General features: G+C 38.9%; 1 protein-coding gene across 1 annotated transcript; it reads right to left on the bottom strand.

Moving 5' to 3' along the window:
• Nucleotides 1-16,400: 16,400 nt before the first annotated feature.
• On the bottom strand, nt 16,401-17,686 carry LOC124266330. The gene is made up of 3 exons (XM_046701133.1): nt 17,349-17,686; nt 16,761-16,982; nt 16,401-16,560 (listed from the first exon to the last, which is right to left on the bottom strand). Exons 1-3 carry the CDS (start codon nt 17,585-17,587, stop codon nt 16,401-16,403), a joined length of 621 nt encoding a protein of 206 aa, XP_046557089.1. The 5' UTR covers nt 17,588-17,686.
• Nucleotides 17,687-18,155: the final 469 nt, after the last annotated feature.

The following is an 18,155-nucleotide window of genomic DNA, read 5'->3' as shown; positions in this document are numbered from 1 at the left end:
ATGACCAGCCGATTGGTTGAACCGGGCCCATTCAACCACCCGTCTAGGGTGAAGTAAGGGGCGAAGTGGTGTGTTGGGCAAGGGAACACTGTTCCTGGAACCAGTGCCCTCTACCACCAGCCTCCCGTCCTCCACCGACACAGGGGCGCAACCCACGGCAAACGGGTTGGTGGACTGAAATATCCCCCGGGTCCACAACGGGGGTTGAAAGGCGCTTAGCGTGACCCAGCACCCACCACGAGGAGGTGGCCTTTCATGGGTGCCTTGAAATGTTTCAGAAGAGTGATTATTCAATTATTTTAACAATGGCTGAGACGTTTCAGATGAGAGTACTCATTTATTATTTCCACAATGGCTGAAATTAGAGTATATATTTTGTAGGTGAACGATGGTGTCAACGTGAGAAATTCCTGTCCTAACGGTACGATATCCATACTTAATAGACATCTTGATCATGTATGTCTCTCGGAAATTCTAATAATTGGTAAGAAATTCACTATATTTCTATTTTGAATTTAGAAATGAATTTAAGATGGACTATTATTATTATGTAATACCACTTATAATGTTTAGTTTTACAACAGTTTTTAATTGCCCTTATGTTACGCGGCGCTCGGCATTAATGAGTACAAGGACGAGTCAGCTCGGAGTCAGTATAATGTGTCTGAGTGGGGTATCCATGCTTCACTGCGGCATGGTATGTCAATGGGCTAGCACTATAAAACCAGCTTCGGTCTGGGCTAGTACAAGCAGGCGCACATACACATACACACGCATGCTCGTCGTCATATGAGCGAAATATTCTCAACCACGACGTTAAACCCAATTTCACCTCACCTCGCCTTATGTTACGTTCAGAGAGCCACCATATAGTGCGGAGCCGAACAGTAAATAGGTAATTCGTGTGTTCCATTAGTGTACATTAATTTGTACAGATGCAGCAGATAAAACAATTATCTCTACAATACAAAACGATGTTTAAAGCCTCCCTAAGCAATATTGCAGTAATGTGATGGCGGTCTGTAAATATGAGCGTAATAGAATTTGGACCAGACAATCTAGGGATTGACAACATCCGCATCGATCTACTAATGTGGGATAAAGACAATACACAGACGATTCGTTTCTGAATATTGTACATTAATTTGTCATGTGTCCAGCCACAATCGTTTGCACATAAATACTGCAGAGGCCCAGATAAGCTGCGTATCCGGGTAAAATACGCATAGTATTACGCATTGAAAAATAATTGTTGCGTACCAATTACGCATTTAAAATGTTAGATACGCAGAAAGTTTAAAACAAATGCGTACGGAATATATTTATAAAAATCGCTTGCGTAATGAAAAAGACATCGATTGCTATCAAGTTGTACTGTTAGTATAGGACAAGTGTTGTACTGTCAGTATAGGATGAGTGATTTTTTATGAAATCATTTCCATTATATTTAAGTTGGTTTTGATTACCGCCTCGTTTTCCATTGACTGCTAGTTTACAGTAACATCGGTAAAAATGTGTGAATTTAAATGGCTTCCGTATTTTACCCCATTCCATGTGCGTACAATTTCTGCTTACCACGTTCATGAGGGGCCGTATAACCTTAGTGTTGATTATATATATTTTACATAAAAACTGTAATTAAAATTACACAATGCTAGGTTATATTTCTTTGGGTTAAATAATAGTACTCTGTATTATATTTTACTGATGACTGCGTCAGAATTTATCCCGTTTATATTATTGTGCATGTTTGAACTTGATCGCCGGGAAACATGTGCACAGCTGATTGCTATTTCCGGCTCAGATATCTTAACCCCTGCAAATAATACAATGCCCAGCACAAAACAATTTAGGACTTAAAATGTAAATAATCTTGTCTAGTGATGTTTAATTGCCAATTTGACGTCTCTACTGACAAAGTCGTCTTCTGTTGTTTGTTCACGCGAAGTGATACGATGTTGTTTTCTTACCTCTGGAAAAAAGTTTGATGAAAGCGTAACCCATGGATAAGACGACCCCCTTCTACAGACTGCTTTTTTTGGTCCTCAAAATTCGGCTTATAGACGGTAGGTATGACATAAGGCAAAACATACCTGCTTAGTAAACTTACTCAATGGCATATACTTAGGTGAGTAAAGTGACTTAAATACGCACACATATTTGAAAGCAGTGGGTAACAGAAAAAGAAATACCCACTCAACATTCATAATACCCACTCCAAACAAATACAGTGGGTACAGTATTCACATGAGCTAAATCTTATCTGGAGCTCTGTAATACATCACGCTTGTCTGATACAGATATACGCCTTGTTAACTTGTATCGACAATGCCAAAGTTATTGTTGTAGAGAGACATGAAGAGGGAGTTCCAGCATAAACAAACGTGGGTCAGATAATCCGGCATTCCGTGTTGCAAGTGTGTTCTTTAAATTACCATGACCATTTTTCTTGGAAAGTATGGGTTTCCATCTTTTAGTTTTATCAATAATTGGCACAAAATCCTTCTCAAGGCGTAACAACGATATAGTGTTCTTTGCATACTGAAAACTATGTAAAACTGTAAATGTAGTATAAAGTTACGTCTCAATGAGACTTACAGAAGGTAACTTTTCATCCGTGCCAATAACATGTACATGGAAATGAACCTCTATTGTAGGAGAACAGAATGGCGTAGGAAAACCAAAGGATGGTGACAGCGAGCCCCAGTGTGAATTCTCCGACTCGCAACAACTACCCAACGTCAACTCCATCTTCATAAGAAAAACAATCATATCAGGTAGAAACTCTGAATCAAAGCTTGTCGTCCTGTCAAAAAATACTAAGGGGAAGTAACTCCAGTGACAAATCGCAATCTTGTGGCTACAATTTGTGTAATTCTGCGGTGCTGATGCTTGAAATCAAGTTTGTTTTGTCGTGGTTATGTCATTTAGATACCGCCACGATGATGTGTCAATATTCCAGAGTGAGTTTGGTTTTACGCCGCTTTCAGCAATATTCCGGCAATATCACGGTGGAGAACACCAGAAATGGGCTTTACACAATGTCCCCATGTTCGGAATCGAACCCGGGTCTTCGGCGTGACGAGCGAACGTTTTAACCACTAAGCTACCCCATCGACTCTCAACATTACAGAGTAGGGCGGAAAGCCTTTTCTGGGTCAATTGTTCGGAGACCCCAACACCAAGTTCAGTTCCCAACACTCACGTCAATTGAAATAAATGTAGAACTAGGTCTGAAATGTACAAATGGTAAGGCTCGTTGACTACGTAGACACAACTGCGTTGATCGATGTTTATGATTTCAATCACAGGATTGTCTTTACCCTCCATTATCAACAGACCACCATCATGTAGCGGGAATATCACCGAGGTGTTTACAGCAAACAAATCCAACGTCAAGCTTACACGTCGTGATAAAACTGAAATGTCGTTTTAGTGACGTTAAGGCCAACTCACTCAATCACTCACTCACTCACCGTTTGTCATTTACATCCTTAAGTGGGTATCTGAGGGTTGGCAATTTTGGGTGACGCCTTCATTATTTCTTAAACTTTAAGTACTTGCTAATCAGAACTCAACACAGGTTTTGTAGCCATCTCATTACACTTGATTCATACATAAAAGCAAACAAAACAAATAGCAGTTGACGACTAATAGTCGTGAACTGCTGGAGTCAATTAATTCAAAACATTGTCACAACTGAAGATCTGGGTCCGAGCTGGTCCTCAGCATCCTGGCTCGGGTCGTCGAACTCCCTGTCTTGGTTGACATATCGTTGCATCCCAGTTGCATGGATAAAGGCGCATAATGTCAGTCACTGGATAGTCTGGTCCAAACTCCATTATTTAGAGCTAGAATATTGCTGAGGTCGGCGTTTGACGACAGACACAATTTATGCCACTCATATTAATGTTCTTTGCATTTTTTTCACAGTGGAAAAACAAGTGAAAGTGTCAAATGTGTGTCCACTTAAACCGATGCCGTGGTCGGACTCAATGATGTTGTTGCTTGTGTGTGACCGTTACCCGAGCACCAAGGCTGTTTCTCCTAATACATTTTGACTTGTTCATTTCTGTTTGTGTTGCAAGTGTAGTGCTTCAGAGACCAGTGGTGGCCAAGTAGTCTGAGGCGCAGAATGTTTCTGGGCAGAGTTGTGTCCCTTGTGCACAGCAGAACCCCAGGAATCCTCCATTTAACCACACCCGTGCGTTGCCCAAAATGGTCAATGTCTGAGACCGACATAATTTCTTGCTTGCAAACACGCCGTGACATGGTCAAAGCGGCATTAGATTGGTTGCTTGCTTGCTTGTTTTACGCCGCACTCTGGCACGCCTCAATATTCCAGCTATATGGCGCGGTTTGTAAATAATCGAGTCTGGACCAGACAATTCAGTGATCACCAGCAAGAGCATCGATCTACGCTATTGGGATACGATGACCTGTCTCAACCATCTCAGTGAACCCTACCATCTGATCGACTCTTAGACACGTATTGGTTGCTGAAGACCAATTCTAGCCCAGATTTCCACGGGTAGCGGCACTGGAACCAACTCACGTACATGTAGATAAACATATGGTATGAATCGCTTTTGTTTATGCTTACCTTTTTCGATTTCAGGCACCAAACTTATGACGCGAAATGAAGGCTGCCATGTATTCGATGCTGCCACTATATGCAAGGTTCATGCCAGGCTAACGAGGAACAAATATGACCTGCGAATATTTGACCTGAAAATAACATGGATCCCTATTGAGGATGATATTAAGTTTAGAGTTTATGTTTCCCCGAAGGAGACCAGTTATGAACGTAAGGACATCTGCAATATCATATACATGCATGTCATTCAAGGACATGTGGTCACAGCAACGATTATTCCTGAGACATGCGAACCGTTACTGTGGGTTCTGAAGGCAAAAGGTTTAGCTCGTTTTGGTTTTATCCTGGACTTGACGCATAACATATTATATACTGCATCTAAACAAGGGGATATCTACGATATTAAGACGGCGTGTGTCGGTATCAAAGCTTCCAGGAAAATGCCCTATTTTCACGTTCACACACCACCTAAGGCAATGGTAAACATCACATTCGCAAAACCATCCAAAGAACAGAAGGGAAAGTTAGCTAAACAGATTGAACCTTGAAAACACAGCATCTTTCAATCCTATTCAAGATACACACAAGACGGATATGCCATACAGATCCATCCTGTGTAAATAATATATTATTGAACGTGCAATCCAGTGCTATCTCCAGGGCTGTCCCTAAGGAAAACGTGCAGAAGCAGATCAAATCCTCCAATACAAGCACTCAGTTGTGAGAGATCAAAGATACATCATTAAATTCACAGACCCTCGTGTCTTTGCGAAGATTAAATATTTAAAAAAATGTTTTTGAGATAAAACCCGCCTCGAAATGCTTCACAGTGCAATGCATCATGATGAATTGTACTGTGAACCATTTGGAATCGGGGGGGGGTCATCTGAAAAACATTTTATAAAAATCTTCTCAAAGACACGATGGTCTGTAATTCCATCTGCCTCAAATGAAGTGCTAAAACGACAGAACAATCCAGCTATTGTATATTTCGTCCCGTCCTTCACGCACAGCCAACGTCCTCCAGTTTTAATTGTATTTATCACCAATATTAACTAGTGTTAATAACGTTCATGTGTGGCCTTAAGGTTTCTTTGTTAAAGGAGAATACGAGTGAATTGCAATAATTTGCTGGGTGAAAGATAAAGTCATCAGAAATATATTCCCAAATTTTCAAATAAAAATTATGTATACTTATGTTTTTATCGCGAAAACAGTTTCTGTAAATCTCGGCTTCGGCCATTATGCATATTTCGCTGGAACCCACGTGACCTTTCCGCTCGTGACGTCATATGTGCCTGGAGTCCGCCTTATTGCCAAAGACCAAGCGCTGCAGTAGTACAAGTTTTATTGTTGCTGGCGGTTTTTTGAATGGTACGATGGTGTATTGCGTTGCCTGGGGATGCACAGCATCATCCAACATGGGAAAGAACCACCATTTCTTCAGATTTCCAAGTGAAAAGACAGATATAGACAGGAGGAAAGTTTGGATTCATAGGTGTCAACGTGGGGAGAAAAACTGGAAGCCAAGCAAGAATGCAGTACTGTGTGCCGATCATTTCGAGTCGGACGCATTCGAAAGAGACCCATTTCGCCTTGCACAATTGGGATATGAAAATCCAAAAGCTCGGCTGAAGAAGGACGCAGTGCCCATGAGATTCAAGACAAAAAGTTTCGCGGATGGTTTACCTAGTGTTACACGAGGAGCATTTAGGAAACGACAAACGGACGAGGTAAGCAAATTTCGATATGCATACTGTTACCGTTGACCGGAGATTTTCATTCCAGAATATTCCGTTTATATTGCACCATTACCATGATTACATGTTAGAACTTGCAGTTAGTGGTATATTTTAACATTGAATAAATCAAGTCCGATTGTCATCAAATATATGGACCTGTTATTGATATCAGTAAGTGGCTTCCCCTGAGCTCGCAAATGTTTTTTCTATAACGTTCGTTCCGGTTTGTGGACCAAATTATTGCAGTGTACCCGGAAAATAAATTATCTTTGGCCTTATCTTTAAATATGGGTGAAGTACATGTTTCACTCGTTGTTTTCCATTTTGCCATATTACTCGTGTCGGCATCAGACTTGCGGCAGTATTGAAAGTTATGATGTATTGAAATAATAGGTTAGCTGTGATTTTCATGAACATTTTTATTTTTATTTGTCTATTTTTCGCAGATCCCGAGGGATATCTTCAATGATGAACAAACCACTGAAACAAATCCACCCAAAGCCTTTGATGGAGACAGGAATGAGCCTTATGAATTAGATAAGGTAAAGGAACATGAACAGTTTCATGGACAAGATTCCACATCAACTAATGAGATAAAACTTGGAGCGTCTGCCAGTGTTTCCACTAATTTGAACATTAGTTCGCGTTTTGTCAACCAGAAAATCCAGACTATTTCACAGTAACAAGTTACATCACAACGTACACGGAGGATTCAAGTTACAAGTCCTTGCCAGTGCAAGCCAGTCGCTACCATTTCCACAGAAATTCAATGTGATCTTGTATCATTGCCACCACTAAAGCTATTTTCATCTAAATGTGCACCCATATCACAAGTTGCATCTAAACAGCATGAGGTGTGCAATGTCCCTATCCAAGCAGTGGAGGATATTGATGCTTGTGAGGACACATTTCTTACAAGTGACGAGGAATACATGCCTTCTGAATACTCAGAGTTGGATGAAAGTGAAACTGATGCAGACTGTGATACTGATGACGAAACTGAACCAGTTCTCTACTCGTCAGCAAATCCCCAGACTGAAAGACAGTTTCTTGTCTCTGAAACCTCACTTGCCAAACTATTCCAGTATTGCTCACATCAGTCAGGTTCAAGTTCATTTTGTGGCATGACTTGTCAAGTGAAACTGATGCAACATCAAGGCGTTATGATAACTGTGGAGACAAAATGCTTGAAGGTGCACACTACAAGATGGAACAGTCAGTCAATGCATGGGACAATGCCTTGGGGCAATCTTCTGTGTGCCAGCAGTATTCTGTTGAGCGGGGGATGTGCCACCCAAGTATTGAGAATGTTCAAGTTCATGAAAATGCCAATTTTTAGCATGGGTACTTTCATCAACATACAGCGATGCTATACAGTACCATCTTGTCTAAAAGTTTGGCATGAACATCAGTCCAGCTTGTTGGAGCGTGTTGGTGGGAATCCACTTGTTTTGGGAGGTGATGGGAGATGTGACACACCAGGACATTGTGCGAAGTATGGCACATACACCTTGATGGATCTTCGCGACAGAAGAATTTTGGATATACAGCTTGTCCAGGTGAGCGAAAATAAGCGAGACCCCAAGACACTGCTGCACATGCTATAAAGATTTGTATAAAAGGTAGCAATATTGACAAGAGATGTTGTGCTTGATGCTGCTTGCAGCACTATTCCAGCTATATATAACTGCAGCCTATAATAAATCAAATCTGGAGCAGACAATTCAGTGATTGATATGTTCTCGTTTTTATTTTAGAGCAATGAAGTGAAGAATTCACATCACATGGAACTTGAGGGACTGAAGCGAGGATTGTCATTTCTTGAACAGAAAGGGTGTGCCATTAAGGAAGTCATCACAGATCGCCATGTCTCAGTGAAGAAATACATGAGAGAGGAGCATAAAGACAAGAAACATTACTTTGATGTTTGGCATGTAACCAAAGGTAAGGATACACATAATATATTTTGTGTTAATCTGTTTATGATACAGATTCTGGATGATATACATCAATTACTATTTGCCGGCATTCATAAATTTATCTTGTGATCATATGGTTAACATAAAAAATACAACTGATAAAATTGGGTTAGCTACTAGTATTTTACATAAACCAATGTAAATTTGTGAAATGTGCTGTGGACTATTTGGATATGAAAACTGTTATCTACCACTAAATTACATATTCCAATTGATGACAGGAGTTGGGAAGAAACTGGAAGCCAGAAAAAGTGGATGTGCTGCAATCCGTCCTTGGATCAAGTCGACGACAAACCATATGTACTGGGTAGCAGCATCATGTAAAGATGATCCAGATATGAAAGTCGATAAATGGTTGTCAGTGACAAACCATGTTGCAAACAAACATGAAGGACACTCAGCCAAGTTCAAGCATGCACCACTGACTGAGGAAAGACTATGGTTGAAAGAAGGTTAGTTTTTTAAAAATATGCTTTAACATCAGGGCTCGATTTAAGAGTTGTTAACCTACTTGCACCAGGTGCAACCTAAGATAAAAGGTTGCACTAGCCAAATTCCATTGCAATATGTAATTAGTGAAATATGCTATTGAATTATTTAGATGTTTTATTTATGAGTTTACCCCCTCAAAAATTTAGACTAGGTTGCACTTTGTAATATTGGTTAGCACCAGTGTAAGGAACAAAGCACTAAATCGAGCCCTGAACATTAACAGCATTTCATGTGACCAATTCATCGGTTATACACACAGTCCAGCATTAATTTACAGTGAGTGTCACTATACTATAAAGGTATACATGTCATTGACCATGATAACATGAATGAAGTAGCAATTTTGTTTTTACAGGTTCTAAACCATACAAAGCTTTCATGGAGGTTGTCAGCAGTGGTTATCTTGTGAGAGATTTGCCAAACCTGTCTCGAGTGTATCGCACTTATGCATTGGAGGTTTTCCACAGAACACCCACTACTTTTATGCTGCAATGATGGCAAGGTGAGATATGCAGAGAACCCATACAATATTTCATAATATTCACTTAGTATTTCTACAATAAATACATTAAGAAGCCACTAATTGCCATGTAGTGTTCTAGATGGAACCTGTGATGTTTGGTTTACACTTTGTAGAAGTATTCGGAGATAAACATCATGTGTTGGCCAATTTCCGGGTGCTATTAAGTATTTGAAGCACGGGAATTCATTTGGAACCGACGGCGTTAGCCGGAGGTTTGAAATGAAATATACCCGTGCTTCAAATACTCAATAACACCCGGAAATTGGCCAACACATGATGTTTATCGACATTGTAAACACAAAAGTAAACCAGAAGGTCCACACACGTTTTTGTGTCTGCACTCATTGACATCGGGTATGGGTACAGCAGTGAAATGTCATCAGCCGGCCGTTTCGGCTGTCTCCCATGGTAGCATCTGGTACTGCTCATTTGTGACGTCATTTGGACTTTACGTCTCAATATGATTATAATGACGTCATCACAGCTGACGACGTAACAATACAATGGTGTGAGCGATGTTTGTATGTATTAATACGCAGCGAATTTCCGGGAATCAAATATCATTTGATCACGTTTTTCAACCAATCAGATCAAAGAACACAGTGACTTTTGGTTTACAATGTTCAATAACCATTGCAGTGACATATATTTTTCAGTTATCAAGCAAAATTTGACCATTTCAGAATGTTCCTCGCTGCTCTCCATTTCAATGAAAATGGAAACCGTGAACAAGCAACGGATCATGAGGGCAATTCAAGATGGAAGATGATGTATCCAAAATCAAAGAAAGGAGAGGATGCCGTTGTCAATCCTGTTAAACAACCAGTTACATTCAGTAAGTTTAGAACTGCAGATTTTATACATACATAAGTAGGATTGGAGCAAATGTATTCCTTTTGTCTGATACCAAATTTCGTTTGAATTATACTTTCAATTTTCAGAGAGGCCTTTTTCAGCATGTGATATTTTTCTCTTGATCTTATGCACTAAAATACATAATAAAAATCTGTACATGATAACAAACAGAAAACAATATATCCTGTGTTGTGTTGCCTGTATTTTCTATAATTGTTTACAGTGAAATTGTTATTTTCGTATTTTGTACCATGCAGACTATGCTGAAGACCTGCAGCGGGCGGTAATGGAAAGAAGAAGAGCTTTGCCAAACTACCCATCAGCAAAGAAAGATGCAGACAAGCATTTCCAAACTACACCTCTGCCGCTTACCAAGAGCTTTAAACCCTTTGTTAAGGAAGACTTGGTCACCCAACAAAAGTCAAGATTCTGTATGCCCAAATAGAATAAATTCAAGACAAGCCTTTCAACAGACTGCTTGACTTTTTCAATATGTCATTTGCATTACTGTTGTGGGTGTGAATGGAACGTCTATGACCTCGTCATTACCTGCTGTCTGGTTCCTTGTACATGATATCTTTTATGTATAATAAGGTGTAGCTTAGTCAGGTAGAACAAGAGACCACTGGCCGTTAAAGACAGATTTATTTACATGAAATATACAGGGAACTAACATATATAAAAGAATGATGAGCATTTTTCACAGTGATCTCATGAATAACTTTGCACCGTGATTGTTACAAACTTGAGATGTTTATATTTATGCAGGGATTCATTTTGCCCTGCGTCATGCGTAAATTACGCAATATTTTATCAAATGACGCAAATATTTTAATTAGCGTGCGTACCTGGGACGCACAACGTGAAATTCATTGTTCACAGTTCATTTCATTGACATAACATTATCGACTCTCACTGACTTGTATTTCCGAAAATATGTTTACCTTCGGTACTTACCGTCTGTGATATATGAGCTATTTTATTGGTTAAAACCTACGCTGAGGTCGTTCGGGTAATTCCGTTATATGCAAATCAATTCCGACCTCAATTTGAAGCAAGTAAAAATAACACACCGGACTAGTCGATAAATTAAGTGTCGATTGCATACCTGTTCACAATAACTGAAAGAAAACCTCGAACAGTCAACGTTTCCTAGCATATCGAACATATAGAAACATTCATAAACAGTGTTCTCGTCGCCAGGCATCTTAGAAAAATCAATAAAGATTTACGAGAGAAGTCCTGCAAAACGTTATAGACGCCCTGGCCAGATTTCATCACTCTCCTACCCAGAATTCCATGCGGTCAGCCAGCATAGTACCTCTACCACCATTCAATATAATGGATATATTTCTTAACTCTTATATTTTTTATGAGTCTACACATCAAATTAAACATAGTTAGAATGGTTTAGTTTAACTGAGAAAATATCCTAAAACGTCTAACACTATTTCGATTTGCCCAGCGATCCTTTTATCCCATGGGTTGTAGGGCTCCACGTGCTGTCATCGAAGCCTTATCGAAAACTAACGATCCAGCCCCTGTCGTATATAAATATGCACTGTCATAAGCCTTACTGTCGCAGTTGTAGAAGATTATTTATGTAACAATGTAAAACATTATGAAGACCTCGCCGAATCGCTTGCGTTGGGCCAGTATCTTCTTACTTACGAATGAGCGCGTTTGTTTACGAACAAGAGGAAACGTCCAGTCACGTGATATGATAATTAGACTGTGGTAGCGAGGTTATGCTAAGTCATCGCTGCGCTGGAATGTTTGATTTCATTGGACAATTAGAAAGATCGACCAATAGAAAACGAGTTTACAAACGTAGTCGGATTACTCACTGTCATGCAAAGAAAATGGTGGATATTTCAAGCAGACGGCTTTTGTATAATATACAATCATGCCGCCGTTGAAAAAAATTAAAATTCAGAAACGATTGACGTCCTTGTGGGGGGCTACCGCAGTGGAAACAGAGAACACACTGACAGACACAAATGAAGGTGTCAGCGAGACTGAGGATAAATCTGAGGTAGCGGTCACCAAGTTTAAACGAAAGTTTAACAGAAAATGGTTGGATAAATACGCGTGGCTCAGGCATGAAATCGATGAAAACAATGAAGACTTTATGTACTGCATCTTGTGTTCAGATAACCATAAACAAAATGCTTTGCATGAATCATCCAAAAACAGAAACTTCCAAAATTCAACACTGACGAGACATGTGTCTCTTGACGACAACAAATTTGGTATTGAAGCCCGCCTTCAGCGTAGGAATGTTGACAAACTCAACGACGTGTCTTCAGAAGAGGATAAAGCCCTACACTCTCTTCTAAAAATCATACATTGGATGTGTACTGAAAATTGTGAAGTACAAGTCCATGGTAGACCTTATGCATGAGATGTCTGTTCCAGACTTGTCTGTTCCAGACTTGTCAATTCTGAAGAAGTTACCTTTTCAGTATGACTCAGAATATACAGCATCTGAATTGGTTGATAGTCTCGCACATGTAACAGAAAACGATGTGAATAAGAGATTGAATAAATCACCCTTTGTCACTCTTCTCAGTGATGAAAGCACAGACATTTGTAACAACAAAAGGCTGGTTGTTTATGCACAGATATTAGATGAAGCCTGTCACAGTATATGTCTGCAACACAGAATGCAAGGATACATCTGGAAAGGGCATTGCACAGGCTATTTTGGAAGAACTGAGAAGCAGAAGGGTATCTGCCGAGAAGGTGATGTCTTTGGGTTCTGACGGAGCTTCGGTCATGACTGGGAAACATAACGGTAATTAATATCACGATGTATGATCACATAGAATGAGAGTGACTGTGAGTGAGTTTAGTTTTACGCCACACTCAGCAATATTCCAGCTATATGGCGGTGGTCCATATAGAAAGAAGGCTATGTAACATGTAAGTGCCTACTGCCCTATATTATTTTCAAGTATATATGCAATTAAACAGTAAAGAAACTAAACAAGCAGTATGTTCGCTAACTGGGCTGGCTGGCAAAATGTTAGCTTTCAAAAACAAAATTGCCCAAATCATTGATTCAATTAAGTCATGTAATGTTTCAAATGAATTTGAAGTTGTGAACAAAACATGTATTTTCTAGGTGCTGCTGCTATCATGAAGCGTGAGAATCCTCATATGGTGAATGTACACTGCGTTGCCCATCGTTTGGCTCTCTGCACATCTCAGGCTGCTGCACATATTCCACAGCTACAGAAACATCAACAAATTTTGACAGATTTGTTTTATTACTTCAAGGTATTAAAAAAACAGTAATAATCTAAAAAAAAATAATTGCATTTTGATATTAATAAGATAATCATAATTTGTGAGAAATACAACATACTTTTATTATATTGTACAACAGAATAAAATGATTGTTCATAATATTTGATTTTGATTTTATCTACAGGGCAGCAGTAAACGTGAAAGTCACCTCCATAAAATCCAAGACATTCTTGATGATCCCAAGCTGACTGTTAAGGAAATCCATTCTGTGAGATGGTTGTCCTACTTCAATGCTCTAACTTCTGTCTACCGGATCCTTGACAGCATTTTCACCTATCTAGCAGAGTCTAAAATCAATGATGCTAAGGCAACAGGCCTAAAGAAAAAGGTATTTTTCATGCTTATGTGGCTGATGATGATCATGATGTTTTTATCGTGTATCACTATATTGTGTATCGCTATAATCAGTAACATGTTTGTTACTGCAATTTGAAAATAATACTGCATATCATATATGAAACTTCCGATAGTTAATTAGTTGCAACTTTTGTCATTTCAGATGTCTACAGATAGCTTTGTTTCGATCACCTATATGATGATGGATGCCATGGCACCTGTTACTGTTTTGTCACAATTTTTCCAAACAGAAAATGTTGACATAGCACTTGTGAAGGTGAGCCACAGACTTTAGTCGGGGACTTTCATTCTTAAATATTTAAAAAACAAAAGGGAACACACAGTAAAATTAACAGGTTAATTATTTCATTATTTTCTCAGGAATGGCAAATGGAAATTTAACGTTTAACTTTCATTTCTTAATTGTAGCATGTTTAGTATGTGTTCAAATTTTAGTTTTTAGGTAATTCCTTTTGTAGGTGAAACTTGACCTTTGCCTCAAAGACTTGGAACAAGTGAAAAGTATGAATTCTGCTTACCTGTTACAACTGAAGGAAGATCTCCAAGGAGACAACTTCCGTGGCCATCACCATATTACCAAAAGCAACTTCAACCTTCAAGAAATTACTTCCAGATTTGTTGCATGGATTGGTGAAAAATATTACCTCAAGGTATTGATGCATTACTAACATTGTTAATTTTGCATTCTTGATATAAAACTTATTTAATATTTTATCATAGAGTAATGCATTGCCTGTATCTTTAGTGTAATGATTTTAACCTGGTTAAATCAGTTACTGATAATGAAAAAAGACAAATGAAATTTGTTTGTAAAGAATACTTTAATTGTTAACTTATTTTGCAGATTTCCAGATACAGACTTAATCCAGGCGTTGAATGTCCTGGGAATGAGACCAATCTCATTCCTTTCAACGCCAGAGTTAGAGGATTATGGAAATACTGAAGTGGAAGAACTCCTGAAATTCTATGGGAAACCACAATCAGTTCAGTGGATTGATAATGGAGAGACCAAAATAAAAACTTCACAAGCATTATTAGATGAGGAATGTGCAAGAAAAGAATGGTTTCAGTTGAAACAAGTGGTAAAAGCAGAGAAGTACCCCAGGGATAAAATGTGGCAGCTGTGGCAGTGCGTCAGACTTTACCATCCTGAATTCCCCAACATGCTGAAGTTGGCCCAGCTTGCTCTAACATCAGCAGTGCATACTGCAGGCTGTGAGAGAGGATTTTCGGTACAAAACCAAATTCTTTCAAAGAGCAGGAACAGGCTCACAATACTCAAACAACACGAGTTGATGACCATCAAAACCACCTGTCTGTCCAAAAGTGAGCTTCTACAAGAAGCCCTCCTTCGGATCAAAAATATAAAACACAGGAGAATTTTCAACATAAAACCCAGGAATGCTTAGCTCAGCATCTATAATTGAACAGTATTTTGTGCAAGTGCATCACACTTCACATGGCTGAGCGGGTTAGGCGACTGACTTTGTGTTCTGGCGATTTGGTACCTGACTCTGGTGTGGGTTCGAATCCCAAATGGGACTCAAACCCCCAAAGTACTAGAATTTGTACTTGTAATTTGTAATTTGTACTTTACTAAGAAAGTGTAATGCCAAATATAACATGTGTTACAACTTGCTACATAGTTTGGAATTGTTTGTTTGACAATCTGAGTCATCTGGAAATATAAATTCATAATACATCATAATGTAAAACTTCAAACTGGTTTTTTCCAACAACAAGGGTTGAAAGCAAACTATATTGACTCACTTTGATCTAATTTGACTCAGTGTTTCAAGTTATGACGAGTCATTTTGACTCATGGTAATGAAGAGCAAAATGAATCACTGTTTATGCCTTACTGAAAATGATCTGGCAATGTTTTCTTGTTATTTCTCTGGCCTCAGATTACAAGACATCCTCAAACCCGAAAATGACATGTTTAGGTTGTTTTATGCAAATGAATAAATTTGTGAACTTTACCTTTGACTTTATCTTTATTTGCACTTCACATACCCATAGTACATGCATACAAGTAATATTGTTAGGCAGTGGAGAGTATTTGTTTCTGTGTGAAAAGGCATGATACAAAACCATTGACATCTGGCAGGTGAACAGGATTAACCTCGGGGGTGGAAATAACTTAAAAATTGCTACTGTACTCCAGTACAGTGGCACATGTAAAATCACTTGGCCTGATAATTTTTCCACTATGCGGATTGATTTTCTTGATCACTTTTTAAATAAACAACATACTTACCTTTGCAAAGTCAGCTATACACTGGTACAGTGTGATATACACAAATTTGTTTGTCCGACAGAAAAAAACCCCACTGGACTGGGACATCTGAACCTGACATGGCATTTATATGACAATATAATCTATTTGGGTAAACAAACATACAACTTATTTCACTGACAAAATACAATCTTATCTACAGACCTGATAAGATGAAAGTCTTCTCACTTAGCTCATACTCCACATATTCATTCAAATATATTTCAAAAGAGGTTGGAAATTAATGTATGTACATGAAAGATTGTCATGGCTTTGCATACTTGAACCCGGTGTATGAGTCTGATTCTGCTGGGAATGCCTCTCTAATTTTCTTCACAACATGAAGGATGAACTTTCCTACATTCTTTGGAAGACGATGGTATACCAGTCTGGAGAAGCGACGATATGAACAGTATCTGTATGCCCTGTAATTGAACAAAAGTGATATCACCTTTTCATTTAGTAGGTGCCTTGGCAAAATTGTATTTTAAAAAGTAATCTATGAATCTCCCGAGGAAATATTTTCATAAATGTACCTTTACCAAGACGAGATGCTCCAATAGTATGTTAACTATAATTTCCCATTCTTCCACTTTACAACAAATAGTTTATAACAATAACTTACTCATGTACTGGCTCGTTGTCGTCAAGTGGTCCATCCTGCTGAACAAACTCCAGTAATGAAACCCAAACGACTCCTCTCCTCAGACAATTGTCCACAAAATATGAGTGCTCAGTGATACACTGCACAGCTGCTTCATCGCACATGTGTTCCGTTTGCTGAATCTCCTGGCAACACTTACTTTCAAGACCAGTTGGCATCGGGATGCACTTACCACAGTCACACCTAAGAAATATATTAAAGTTTTTTTAAAACATCTAAACTGAGAATCAATTGAGCCGAGCGCCGGCAATATACACGCCTTTATCAATCAAGCAAAAAACGTGCTTATTGCTTCGAATGTTATTATAAATAAATATCCTATAAGCCGTGTATTTACAAGACGATTTGTTACAACAAAACGAATTCATATGAACGATGTATCCGGGATATAAGTGACAAAGTGCCGACAGCGTATGATAAACAAAACTGCTTCTAGACAGCAATTAGTACTTCATGAATAAAGTTTATATATATCACAATTTGGCACATTAACAATATACCCGAACCAATAAAACCGATTATTCAACGTTGTTTATATGACGAACGTACCAGTCTGTGTTCCCGAGTCTTCCGATGTTGACATCAAGTGGTGCCTCCGTGTCGCTGGATTCTTCTCCTTCATCTTCACTGGAAGTTTCTCTTGCATGATGTAAAATTGGCTCGTATTGGTACGGTCTAACATCCAGGTCAAAAATGACTTCGGGAACATCATTTAGTGCCTCAGAATCCATGGTCAATCTCAAGCTGTCAAACATAACCAAAGAGGAAGCCATCGGCAACCGGCACATGTGACGTCATGTCACGTGATACCAGCCTCTGCTCATTAACTGTCGGGTGTTTCCGTAATAGGCGGAATTTCGAGGGCGTTTTTCACGTTTTTATTGCGATTTGACAAACATTTTGTAAAATTTTAAAAACAGAAAGTGACTTTAAGGGTGCTTTCTTTCCTATATCAAAAAAAATAATTTCGTTGGTATTCTCCTTTAAATCCTATTAGATGTATATAAGTATGTACTATGCCGTAGTGCCCTTACGCGACAACGGTATAAGGAACGTTACCGAAGCTTCACTTCATAATAGACTTCCATAAAATTATCTTGCCTTCATTGTTATTCAGTAACTTCTAAGATGCCAATCACCAGAAAGCAGGAGTTTCTCTGAGGTTTTGTCAGAATTGAACCGCCGTCACACCTTATTTTTCTAATAACGTGTATATCGACGGCCTGTGGTATTGTTTATGATACCATGTTTCGGTTTTAGCCCTGCGTAAAGTTTTGAAGTAATGATCAGGCATACAGAATATCTTTCTGGTTAATGTCACAGCAAATAAAAGGGTTTGTATATCGCCTACCAAGA

Source organism: Haliotis rubra, unplaced genomic scaffold (assembly GCF_003918875.1).
Source record: "Haliotis rubra isolate DU_JTF1 unplaced genomic scaffold, ASM391887v1 Scf1249, whole genome shotgun sequence".
Taxonomy (NCBI): domain Eukaryota; kingdom Metazoa; phylum Mollusca; class Gastropoda; order Lepetellida; family Haliotidae; genus Haliotis; species Haliotis rubra.
The sequence above is the reverse complement of the archived record's forward strand: the minus strand, read 5'-3'. Positions and strand labels throughout refer to the sequence as shown.

Coding starts and splice junctions, on each gene's coding strand:
- LOC124266330 (XM_046701133.1), bottom strand. CDS start 17,587: ATGTGCCGGTTGCCGATGGCTTCCTCTTTGGTTATGTTTGACAGCTTG. Junction 16,983..17,348: donor AGACTCGGGAACACAGACTG/GTACGTTCGTCA, acceptor TATATTTCTTAG/GTGTGACTGTGGTAAGTGCA. Junction 16,561..16,760: donor GACAACGAGCCAGTACATGA/GTAAGTTATTGT, acceptor GTTCAATTACAG/GGCATACAGATACTGTTCAT.